This window comes from Erythrolamprus reginae, chromosome 2 (assembly GCF_031021105.1).
Source record: "Erythrolamprus reginae isolate rEryReg1 chromosome 2, rEryReg1.hap1, whole genome shotgun sequence".
NCBI lineage: Eukaryota > Metazoa > Chordata > Lepidosauria > Squamata > Dipsadidae > Erythrolamprus > Erythrolamprus reginae.
Genome location: NC_091951.1, coordinates 225,201,497 through 225,214,123, shown reverse-complemented (window position 1 = coordinate 225,214,123; position 12,627 = coordinate 225,201,497). Strand labels below are relative to the sequence as shown.

The window sequence follows — 12,627 nt, the reverse complement described above, 5'->3', positions numbered from 1 at the left end:
ATGGATCTGTTTCGGTCGGTGGTGGTCCAGGGGCAGCATCTTTTGGGGGGATTTTTTTTACCCTTTTAAGAAAAAAAATAATTTTTTTCTGAGCGTGTGCAGAAGATGAGTTTCCGGTACTGCTCATGTGCTCACTATCTTATTTTTGGCTTTTTAAAAAATCAGATTTTTCAGTACTGCACATAAGCATGCACCAAGCACACAGGCACTCAATGTAGGCACGTGCCCATGAGGCACACCCATTTAGCACAGGAGGAAGTGAACCAGTAGCAAAGTAAGTTAGAAGAACCCACCTCTGAATAGATAGTAATACCAGCTACATTATAAACAGGATAACAATAATCAAAGAGTAATTGTAAGGGGAGGGAAGGAAGGAAGGAAGGAGGGAAGGAAGGAGGGAAGGAGTTGAAAGAATACTGACTTCTGCAAAATTGCTCATAAAAAGAGAGCATTGTAAACAGAAGAATTTACAATGTCAACTTGTTATTGGCAATGCCCCAAATTTGCATTACATTTGCATGTGATAATCTATCAGATATAAGCTAATATAATAATTTTCAAACACATTCTGAGTTGTTGTTGTTGTTGATAATAAATTATCTATTCTATCATGGATTTTGTTTGGAACCAATAAGCATTTCTAATTCCACTTGACAGAGCAGTGATGCCCATGCAAATACTGTATCAGATAAAATCTAGCTAATATCTTTCCGTAACTTAAAAAAAACTCCTCCACACTCTAAATCTTAGCATGAAAATTTACTGAATGTTGTGAACAATATTAGATGCATTTTTCAAAAGAGCTTAGGTCTCTCTCTCTCTCTCTCCCTCCCTCCCTCCATTCATGCAGTATCTATGTAGTAATACATGAAAATATATAAAAAAGAAAAATACTCAAATTTCCATTCATTTTCTTTTATATGGGAAAAATATCATCAAACCTGCATCCTGATATAACATGGAAAGGAAAGAGATTTATCACAATACAGTATGTGTTTTGAGCACTGCATATTCATAGCTGCACATGGTCATATTCTGTGCACTAATTCCGTTGTTCTGAGTCTGCATAAGGTAACTTCTTTTTTAAAAATGCATATAATTGAATCAAACATTTTCACTGCATTGCCTAAATGTTGCCTTCTAGTAGTCCTACCTGGATAATATTGGTGCTTGGATCAGATGAACTGGGTCCCACATATGCTTTGAAGAATGGAAACGTGTTGTATTTTTCCATGAGTATCTGAAGAGTTTGGTTAAAATCTGTTTGTTTCCAGGAACCAGTGATATTCCAACCACCAATCTGAACAAAGAAAATATGGACATTGTTACTGTAGGAAGCCTCCTCCCCCAGAGAATGAAATATTTTGGAGAATATTTAAAAAGGGGAAGAATGTTATATTCCCCCAAAGGAGTAATGGAGAAAACATGTTCTTCAAGGCAACCCCAGTCTTCTTGCACAGTAAAAACAGCCTCCAGCAGATACCTAGAGTCTTTAGAGAGGAATATTTCGTGTCCATTAAGAAAAACTGGGCCAATCTATTCACAAAGTTCCTGCTGATGGGATTAAGAAGGACGGGACAGGACTTTAGAGACGTAATAGGATTAGCCCACTCCCATTAGAATTGCAAAAGAGACAAAGTATTACATTGTACAACCCCCGGGAGCATTTCAAACACAAAACCCCAAAGAATGTATAAAAGCCCACTTATCCCAACCCCATTTTACATTTTATGTATGGTATGTGCGTGTTGTATGGTTTTTAAATGATGGGGGGGTTTAGCTGTTTTTTAATATTAGATTTGCTTCTATTGTAGCATTGTTATTATTGCTGTTGTGAGCCACCCCGAGTCTTGTTATTATTATTATCATTATCATTATCATTTTGTCAACTGTCCCAGAACTGCATGCTGTTGTTGCTTCTGCTCATCAATAAACACAGTCCCTGTTTCCAATGAGCCTCCATTTTGTTTCCCAACCTTTTTTACAGATTGGAACTGGATTGGATTTTACTTCCAGTATGACAGGGGTGGGTTCCTGCCGGTTTGGACCGGTTTGCCTGAATCAGTAGCAACCGACTGGTGAAATAACAATGGCAGAACAGATTTGGTTTGGTCGGTGCCAGTCCATTGGTGCCGCCATTTTTTTTTCCAGAATTTTTTCCAGAACTTTTTCAAAAAAAAATCAGAATTTTTTCAGAATTTTTTCAGAATTCTTTACTGTTTTGAAGGTTTTTTTCCTCTGCTGCTGCTTGAAAAAGGGCCCGCCCACTCATCTTTGGGTTTGTAGTTACCTTGATTCCTTTGCCCAAAGCACAGCTGACCAGTTTCTCAGCTGTGTTTTGGGCTGATTATAGCTACTGAGCATAATTCAGTGGCAGAATTGCATGAGGGGATATGCGCGTGCATGCTCGCTTTGCTTGCCTATGTGCATGAAACATTGCAATGCGAACCAATGGTGAAGATAAGTGGAACCCACCCCTGCAAGATTACCAAGAAAAAAAAAGTTGTAAAATAGCTAAATATGTATAAGTTTTGAGTTGGAAAATGCTCAGTTTAATTTCAGAAATTGACTCAACTAAGTCTCCTTTTAAAATAAATGAAACCATAATAATAATCACCACCTCATTCTTTCCTCATTTGCAATCCTGATGAAGGTAGTCTTACACTGTTCTTATCTTAAAACAGTAATCCCTGTAATGGAATGCATGGATTACCCTGCAGAAAAGAGAGAGGCAATGCTGCCTTGGAAGCTATCATACAAGAGAGAGACCAGCCCACAATTGTTTAATAGTCAAAAAAAGAAGGATAGGAAGGAGCTTCCTTAATGAGTCAAGCAGTTAAAAATGGCAGGCAGGAAGTTGGTACTTTTAGACTTGTAAGTTTCTAATAATGTAACCTTACACCAAAGTAGATTTTTGTATTCCTCAGTCTACATGTCCTCATTAAAACTAATGCAAATTTTTTATTTACCCCCCCCCCTCCAAATAACAACACTAGTGTTTCTGTCAACATTGTGTTATGGGAAGAAAGAGGGGTTATTTTCTGCCAGTGCACTATTGTTTCACTACACTATTATTTGAACATATTGATGGATTTACAGCCCTGCCTCAGATAACGAACCCAAACAGCACAATTTTCCTGTTCCCTCCTTTTTAAATCCATGTCTTGTAGTTATATAGTACCCAATATAGACAGAGGAAACAGTGAGTAAACAGAATTATAAAGTGAAAATGCTGACATCTATATACCATCCAGGATCATGGAGGAGATAGGATAAGGACTTATCTGAAGCAACTTTTTGCCCATCTGAAAATGAAAAAAATTATCAAATGAATCGCGGCCTTGGTAAGATACTGCATCATTCCGTGTATCTGTCACTCACTTTACCTCAGTAATCTTTGCAAAGAAACTGTTCTGTCCCAGCTTCGAGTCCCCCAAAATAAGATGCACACTGCCGGATTTAGTACTAAATATTTACTACTAATAAAAGTCGTAGCAGTTTTGAGTCTCTTCTAAAAGCAAGTAAAAAATTGTAAAGTCTTCACCACTATGCTGATAATGTCTTAGCAGCTGGCCAGAATCCCAAAAATATGTAAACACAACAGTAATTACTAGATTGTAACACAGTTCCTTATCATAGACTTACAGAGGTTGGCTGGAAGTCTGGAGCTAATTAACGCAGACAAGAATGTGGTTCTTTTAAAATTACAAGCCAGAGACAATAGATGCAGGAAGAGTCTGGAACAAAATGGCACTGTCCTCTGCACCGAAGCACCATATGACTCTGCTATAAATAGCCTGAGGGCGTGGCCCAGTAGCCAGCAGTGCTACTCACAAGTAAGCCTCCTCCTGAATAACCACTCTTGCCTCCCAAAGGCCCTGCGAGTCCTAGCATCAAGAAGAGGCTACTCCTCTTCTCCTGAGTCACTCATCTCAGAAGGTACAGATGGCCCTGGTTGCTCTTCAGCCTCTGACACCATGTCCTTTTCGCTCTCAGACTCAGGTACCAGTAACACAGGCTGCATGTACAACGCCTCCACTGTCTCTAAGTCCTCTGGATCCATTGCTAGTTCGCAGGATGAGAACGAGCCACAACAGATCCTTCTAATAGAGGGACATTACTGAGGGAAATTTTATATAAGTAAAAACAATTTGACACGTTGCCCATAATAACTCTCAAAGCAACAGGGTTTTTTAATCTCCAATACTTTTACCAAGTACTCCATAGATATTTTAAAGCCTGAATCTGCATTCCAAAAACTTTGATTAATTGTTTGTTTGATTAAGGTCTACCAAGCCAGTGTTGAACCTTAGTAATCATATATATAAGTTTCCTCCAGGATGATCAGTCCCCAAACTGTCTGTTCAAGCTTTCAGTGATGAACTCATTTTCCACTGTAATTGAATCCCCCCTCTTTGCTGCTTGCAGCTCCTCTGTTTCTTCCAAATGAGAACTCTGGCTGGATTTCTGCTATGATTCATTTGTTTGTTTTCTTACTGTCTCTAGTATTATCAAGGGTCTTCTCTGGTAACAATGTTCAAAGTCCTCAATACTTTTTCTACCCTGTTGCTTCCCCAGAGGGTCGCAAGGAAAGCTATTTCACACACGTGGTGGCATCTAAACGACTTTACTGCTTGTGTATTTGTGTGCTAGCCTGATTCAGATACTTGATTCTAAACGGCAGAAACTATCATTCTGATGTTTTTATAAGGGGCTGCATGCATATGTGCACCATTGTGCCTACCGTCCCTATCCTACTGTTCTATTGTCTTCTATCATTACCTTTTATCATTACTTATCTAATGTTTTATTTATACAAATTACCACCCTATAATTGTTTGACAAATATATAAATAAGTAAATAATAAATAAAATAAATAATCAGTTTTTAAAGTTCCTTGCAGTACATGTTGATATCAGTTCGATTTTCTTTACATTTAACCATAGTCTCATGCTTTTTCACTTGTGCTTCTTGACTTTTGTTATTAGAGTTTACTGATAATTTGCATATTCAGCTATCTGGATTCAAAAATAACCGAATAACAAAGTTGGAAGGGACCTAAGAGGTTTTCTAGTCCAGTGTTTCCCAACCTTGGCAACTTGCAGATATTTGGACTTCAATTCCCAGAATTCTGCTGGCTGGGGAATTCTGGGAGTTGAAGTCCAGATATCTTCAAGTTGCCAAGGTTGGGAAACACTGTTCTAGTCAACCCACTGTTCAAGCAGGAGACCCTATACTATTTCAGACAATTGGTTGTCCAGTCACTGCTTAAAAACCTCCACTGGTGGAGCACCCACAGCTTCTGAAGGCAAGTTGGTCCGCTGATTAATTGCTTTAACTGTCAGGCGATTTCTTCTTATTTCTAAGTTGATTCTCTCCTTGATTAGTTTCCATCCCTTGCTTCTTGTTCTTCCTTCAGATGCTTTGGAAAATAGGTTGACCCACCTCCCCTCTTCCACAACTGTGGAAAATTCCACAGATTCTTGCGGCTGGTAAGGTGAACGTTTTTCTATAGTCAATGAAGCACATATTGATTCCCCCACACAGATAATTTTGGCTTTCTTTTCTGTTCATTGTGCTCCTGCAATAATAACAATCTCATGATCCTAGGCCTTTTTAAAAACCAATTTGAACTTCTGGCATCTCCTTTCCCATGTAAGGAAACAAATTTAAGGAAATGATTGTTTCCCCATGTAAGGAAATTAATCCGTGTTGAATGATCATAAGTGGTATTTTTCTATTATATGGAATGCTTCCTTTCTTTTCTTTCTTCGTCTTTTTGTTACTGGTATGTAGACAGATTCCTTTCAATCTGTTGCACAATGTATTGTTCTCCAGATTTGCTGACATAGTTTAACTGGAACTTTTACTGATTCTTCCTCTGTTGCGTGTTATATTTCTATAGCTATTCCATAAATTCTTATATTCTTCCAACTTGGTCACTGCAGGAGTGCTGTTCTAACTTCATCTGTTAGTACTAGGGATTCTTGTAAACAGGAAATCATTTCTAAGGTATCAATTACTTTGGTGCTCTCCCGCATACCATTTCAATGTTGGAAACGCCTTCTGACTTCAGACATCTTTTGAAAAACTGTTTTTCCATTGTTGTTTACATATCCCACTTTCTTACAGATGTTATATTATTGCTTCTTGTCTCTGCTAGAACATCTGTAAAATACCTCGTCCCTGAGGTATTTGTCTTTCATGACTTTAGCTTCTCTTCCCTTCTTTATAATTTTTCTTGCTCTGACATCTCGTTTGCTTTCTTCTGTTTTTTGGTCTTTGACAGTTTTTCCCCCCCACATCTGTACTTAACATTTTGTTTTGATTTCATTCCATCATTCATTCATTTTTCTATTAACAAGGTTCAGGATTTCAAAGTGATCCTTGATGTTCTCATTAAAAATGGAGGCTACATGCTCATATAGCAGAAATTAGTTGGTTTTGTTCTTCTGCTTTACTTTGACTTGAAATTTGCACATTAACTGTTTCATATTTTTGCTGTTACAGCTGAGGTTTTCTACCTTCTTGTACCGATTATAATATTGATTTGATTTCTGTGTACAGTGTTCCCTCGATTTTCACGGGTTCAAACTTCGCGAATAGCCTATACCACGGTTTTTCAAAAAATATTAATTAAAAAATACTTTGCGGTTTTTTCCCTATACCACGGTTTTTCCCACCCAATGACATCATATATCATCACCAAACTAATAATTTTTGCAAATAAATAACAAAAAAAATAATTATTGTTAATAAATAATTATGTTTATAAATATCAGGATCACTAAGTGTCTTATTCAATGGTGAGTACCAGTAATAATGGTGAGTAAATGGTTGTTAAGGGAATGGGAAATGGTAATTTAGGGGTTTAAAGTGTTAAGGGAAGGCTTGTGATACTGTCCATAGCCAAAAATGGTGTATTTACTTCCGCATCTCTACTTCGCGGAAATTCGACTTTCGCGGGCAGTCTTGGAACGCATCCCCCGCGGAAATCGAGGGAACACTGTACTCCATCTTGTGTTGTCAATGCACACAAATACCATGCATAGGTTGTTTGAATAATATATTAGCAATGAATAAACCACTGGATTGGCAGAAATTCATAAGTAATTCTCCTGATTAATTTCTATTTTCAATCCAGATTACATTTTCTCTTGCATGCATCTGCTCTTTAAAACTCTAGCCATTCATTTGCTTAGATCAGTGTTTCCCAACCTTGGCAACTTGAAGATATTTGGACTTCAATTCCCAGAATTCCCCAGCCAGCAAATGCTGGCTGGGGAATTCTGGGAGTTGAAGTCCAGATATCTTCTAGTTGCCAAGGTTGGGAAACACTGGCTTAGATAACCCAAGTTTTCCTTCCCTAGAATATTTAATCCATTTCCTTTATTGTTACCAATAAACCATTTCTGTCCTGCATTAATCCTTCTGCCTTTCTTGTTTTTGTTGTCACTCCTTCTCAGTTTGCTTCTTTGCTTGATTTCCTTCCCTTTGGAAAGTTGCTTCCACGCCTGACTCCTGTCGTAATGTGCCTTTATTTAATCTAATAATTTTGTCTGATCTTCTTAAAAGTTGTAGTCCCTTGCTCATATAACTGCAGTAATACTTGCACTAGTGCCATTTGCTTGCACTAGTTGCAAACATATCTCCTAATTGTTGCAAGTCACAACAGCAAAAATAGGTCTATTCACCTTCATTTCATCATAAATAGTAAAATTTCTATTTGTTATCTTCTCAGATGCCAACTCTATCATTAATTCGTATGAATTCCACTGCAAACTCCTATTGATTCTCCCTGTTCACTTGATCGATGCTTATAGCTATATTGGCACACAGAAAGTAATATGAAAACCAAGAAGTTCCTATGGGTTGATTCGTATATGCATTTTTCCCTGCCTGAATTTGCCTTATTTGAAGAATGGAAGCTGAATATGGAGGTTAAGGTTACTTTACAGTTGTCATTACGTTTAATTGCTTGCCTTTCCTCCCTACCCCCCCCCCCCCCCACTCCTTTTAAAGCACAGACTTTATGGTTGCTTTACTTTAGCTCCTTCAAATAATTTATTTATTTATTTATTTATTTATTTATTTATTTATTTATTACTTAGATTTGTATGCCGCCCCTCTCCGAAGACTCGGGGTGGCTCACAATACGTGGAAACAAATCATAAATAATCTGACAATTTAAAATATTTAAAGATTTAAGAAAGACCCCATATACTAACAGACATACACACAAGCATACCATATATAAATTAAACATGCCCAGGGGGAGATGTTTCAGTTCCCCCATGCCTGACGGCAAAGGTGGGTTTTAAGGAGTTTACGGAAGGCAGGAAGAGTAGGGGCAGTTCTAATCTCCGGGGGGAGTTGGTTCCAGAGGGCCGGTGCCGCCACAGAGAAGGCTCTTCCCCTGGGGCCCGCCAACCGACATTGTTTAGTTGACGGGACCCGGAGAAGGCCCACTCTGTGGGACCTAATCGGTCGCTGGGATTCATGCGGCAGGAGGCGGTCTCGGAGATATTCTGGTCCAATGCCATGAAGGGCTTTAAAGGTCATAACCAACACTTTGAATTGTGACCGGAAACTGATCGGCAGCCAATGCAGATAATATATGCAAAGTAAGCAAAAGAAGTCATTTAGTCTGTATTAATAATGTGAAGGCAATGCTATGGTTGAAATGAAGCGGCAATAAAAGTTAGGATCCTTGCTTTGTGTGTTTTTCTCCTGTAGGCAGAGGTGAATGTTTGATAGCGTGTGGTGTGATCTGATTTTTATCAAGGAAAAAAAAACCCGTTTACAAAAAAGTGTAAAAAATGTAAATTTTAAAACCTGTAAAAAAAAACCTTAAAAAACAAAATAAGCTGAAAAATATTGTATTTTTTACAGTGAATGTTCCTTTCTATATGTTACATGTAGATATTAATTTATTATACCGTGTATATGATATAAATAATGCATATGGAAGGCGGGAGGGTTGGTGTTGGTACGACCAGATTGTGTCAGAATGGGTTTTTTGAAAGCTATTTTTGCTCAAAAAATAACTCAAAGTTATATCTCTGCTTCTGTTCAATAAAACCAAATGCTCTTTTTTTTTCTAAAAAAAAAAAAGATTACTTTTCCTGGGGGGGTGGGGAGATATTGCCTTTAAGGAACTATGAAAACTTGGTAGTATTAGTTTTGTAATTGGTCAATTAATACTAATAAACAAATGAATAGAATGGGAATAGGAATAACAGAGTTGGAAGGGACTTTGGAGGTCTTCAAATCCAACCCCCTGGTTAGGCAGGAAACCCTACACCATTTCAGACCAATGGTTATCCAACATCTTTAAAACCTCCAATGTTGGACCATTCACATCTTCTGGAGGAAAGCTCTTCCACTGATTAATTGTTCTAATTGTCAGGAAATTTCTCCTTAGTTCTAGGTTGTTTCTCTCCTTGATTAATTTCCACCCTTGCTTCTTGTCCTACCCTCAGATGCTTGGGAGAATAATTTCATTCCCTCTTCTTTGTGGCAACAGTTGAGATATTGAAACACTGCTATCATGTCTCCCCTAGTCCTTCTTTTCATTAAACTAGACATACACAGTTCCTGCAACCATTCATAATTTAAGAAAGCTTTAGAAAAATACATCTGAAAAGAACTTTTTGTCCAAGTCTACATCATCACAGTAATCTGTCCAACAACTAGCCACAAAAGAAAACAATCAATAAAGGTGACATAGTGAGCACCATAGCCCACATCACACAAGAAAATATTGCCATTTAATAACTGTATTCAGGAGGGATAATTCTTTCACATCCATTGGAAAGTACAGTGATCTCTCGGTTAGCGCGGGGGTTACGTTCCAAGACCTCCCGCGCTAACCGATTTCCGCGTTATATTGGATGCGGAAGTAAAACCACCGTCTGCGCATGTGCGCCATTTTTTTCATGGCCGCACATGCGCAGATGGTGGAGTTTGCGTGTGGGCGGCGGGGAAGACCAAGGGGAGGTTCCTTCAGCCGCCCAACAGCTGATCTGCTCCGCAGCGCGGAAGCAGCGAGGAGCCGAAGATGGGGTAAAGGCAAAGGGGAAACCCCATCTTCGGCTCCTCGCTGCTGCCGCGCTGCGGAGCGGATCAGGTGTTGGGCGGCTGAAGGAACTGAATGTCCCTTGGTCTTCCCGCTTGCCGCTTGCCAGTCCACACACGCCCCCCTGGATGAGCCGGCCACAGGGGCGAGGGGTGGGGATGAAGGGGCAGGACTTCCCGGGCGGAAGGCATGCTCGGCTCTGCCGCTCCAGCCCCTTTCGGCCGAGCAGCCAGGGAAGTCGAGCCAGGCGTGGCGGCGGCCTGCGCCGATGTTCCCCGCTGCGACGGAAGGCAGTCGCTTGGCTAGGGAGGCTCGGCCGAAAGCGGCTGGAGCGGCAGAGCCGAGCACGCCTTCCGCCCGGGAAGTCCTGCCCCTTCATCCCCACCCCTCGCCCCTGTGGTCGGCGGGAATGAAAGGGCAGGACTCCCTGGGTGGAAGGCGTGCTCGGCTCTGCCGCTCCAGCCGCTTTCGGCTGAGCCTCCCTAGCCAAGCGACTGCCTTCCGTCGCAGCGGGGAACATCGGCGCAGGCCGCCGCCACGCCTGGCTCGACTTCCCTGGCTGCTTGGCCGGGGAGGCTCGGCCGAAAGCGGCTGGAGCCGAGCACGCCTTCCACCCAGCGATTGTTCCGCTGCCGCCAGCATGGCCTGGCTGGCAGCGGAAAATGTAACGGAGCCCACGGGGGATTCGCCTTCCTCCCACCCGCAGCCGAGACTGATTGTGGGCTCCTTCGCAACCTCGGAGAGCTTCCGGGGCAGGGAGGAAAGCGAATGCCACGGGGCTGGGCTCGGCTCCCCCCTCGGCTCCCCCCCTTACCAGCCCCGCCGCGGAAGGCTCCATTCTGTTCCCTGCCGGCCCGATTGAGCGGCCGGCGGTCTCCATTCAGGGAACAGAATAAAAAAATTTTTTTTTTAAAAAAAAATTTTTTTAAAAAAAAAAAATTTTTTTTTAAATAATATTTTAATATTTTATTTTTTAAATAATATTTTTTGAAAAACCGCGTTGCAGCGTTTCGCGCTAATCGAGAACGCGCAAGTCGAGGGACCACTGTATTATTTTATTCATATTCAATTTTTATGAGTCAACAGATTAAAGGGGGTTTGTTCAAAATGTCAACACACACACACAAATATTATTTGAAGCCCACTTCATAATGTACAAGTATATAAATAATATGCATGTATCCAAGTATGAGCAAAAGAGCTTTCAACGCTGCCTTTTTATTTTCTTTTTAAAATGATGGATTCCAGCCATTAAGTTCTGAGAGTTGACATTTTAAAAACAAAGAAACTACCAACCTAAGATTAGCAAATAAGGGAGAAATAATGGCAATGAGAAATGAACCAATGCAGAATTTAAGAAGCAACAGAAAATAAGGGCAGAATTTTGGCCGGGCAGGATAGAATCTTTATATTTTATAGACATGTCAACAAGAAATAGGAACATCATAACCAACCATCAATTATTTACGTTTCTGAGCCAGAAAGTAAATGATCACACTTTTTATGTTCAGTGCTAATATGAAAAAGATGGAGCCTATAATAGAATACATCTATGCCTGGGCAAAATCAGACATCTACATGAATGTACTTTGATCACCTCATTTATGAGCTTCTTCAAAGGCTCAGCACCTTGAGCTTCAATCTGATCTGTATTCATGCAAGAGGCATAAAACTGCACAGCTTTCTCCTTTGCTGAGCCATGAGTCCCAGGTTGTGGTTCCTCTGAACAAAGAGAAAGAGTTAAAATCAACCGAATTCTTGGGAGATTTTTTTTCTCAATGTGACACAACTCAAATTCCTTTCAATATGACAAGCTATAAAATGCATAGTGAAACAAAGCTGAAATCCTTTCATTCCCATAACAGTGTTTTCTATTTCTATATGGGCTTCTTCAGCATATTAAATTATTTGTAATCAACTTTTAAGAGGTGCCATTGGTTTGGCTGGCTAGCAGAAATAACTCTAAATTTAAATAATACTAAGTTTTAAAAATATTGAGTTTATTAAATCAAATCATATTAAGGTTATATCCATGAGTTCAACAGAGAACAGATGAGTCTCCCCATATGCTTTGGCAATCTTATGTCTGCTTTATTTCATTAGGACATAATGTATAATACTTTTATCCAACCACTTCCTTCAGATGTGTTAAATTCACATTGTCTTTTATTGATCAGGGAATGGAGGTAATGACTCTTTCTCCACCCATGGAAGTGGTTCCATCTGCAGTATATTTCTACATTCAGAAATATAAGATGCCTTGATATCCAGGGCAGAAAAAGGTGACAATTAAAACGTTCAGGTTTCTTTTCCTTGAGGCTATTTATTTCAATGGAATAAATAAATAAAATCGGGTGGGGGGAAAATAGAGCAAACAAGGACACAGTAAGAAAGAAGAATGCATGTGTGAAGAAGCACCATGAAGATATTATGGCTGCAGAAATCAAAATTTGGTTAATTAACCAATTAATTTGGATCCATTGTGTTTGCATAATTATCTTTCTTTTGAATTGGGCTAAAGATGACATATTGGAATTCCACAAAAAGA

General features: G+C 39.8%; 1 protein-coding gene across 3 annotated transcripts in view; it reads right to left on the bottom strand.

The window, feature by feature from the left end:
- Positions 1-12,627, bottom strand: part of KEL (Kell metallo-endopeptidase (Kell blood group)) — a 61,068-nt gene that overhangs the window by 26,496 nt on the left and 21,945 nt on the right. For all 3 annotated transcript variants that reach the window (XM_070742102.1, XM_070742103.1, XM_070742104.1), the window contains 2 exons: positions 11,677-11,801; positions 1,154-1,300 (listed from right to left, as the gene is read on the bottom strand). In XM_070742102.1, the coding sequence (XP_070598203.1) occupies positions 1,154-1,300; positions 11,677-11,801 (272 nt within the window). The remainder of the gene's footprint in view (positions 1-1,153; positions 1,301-11,676; positions 11,802-12,627) is intronic.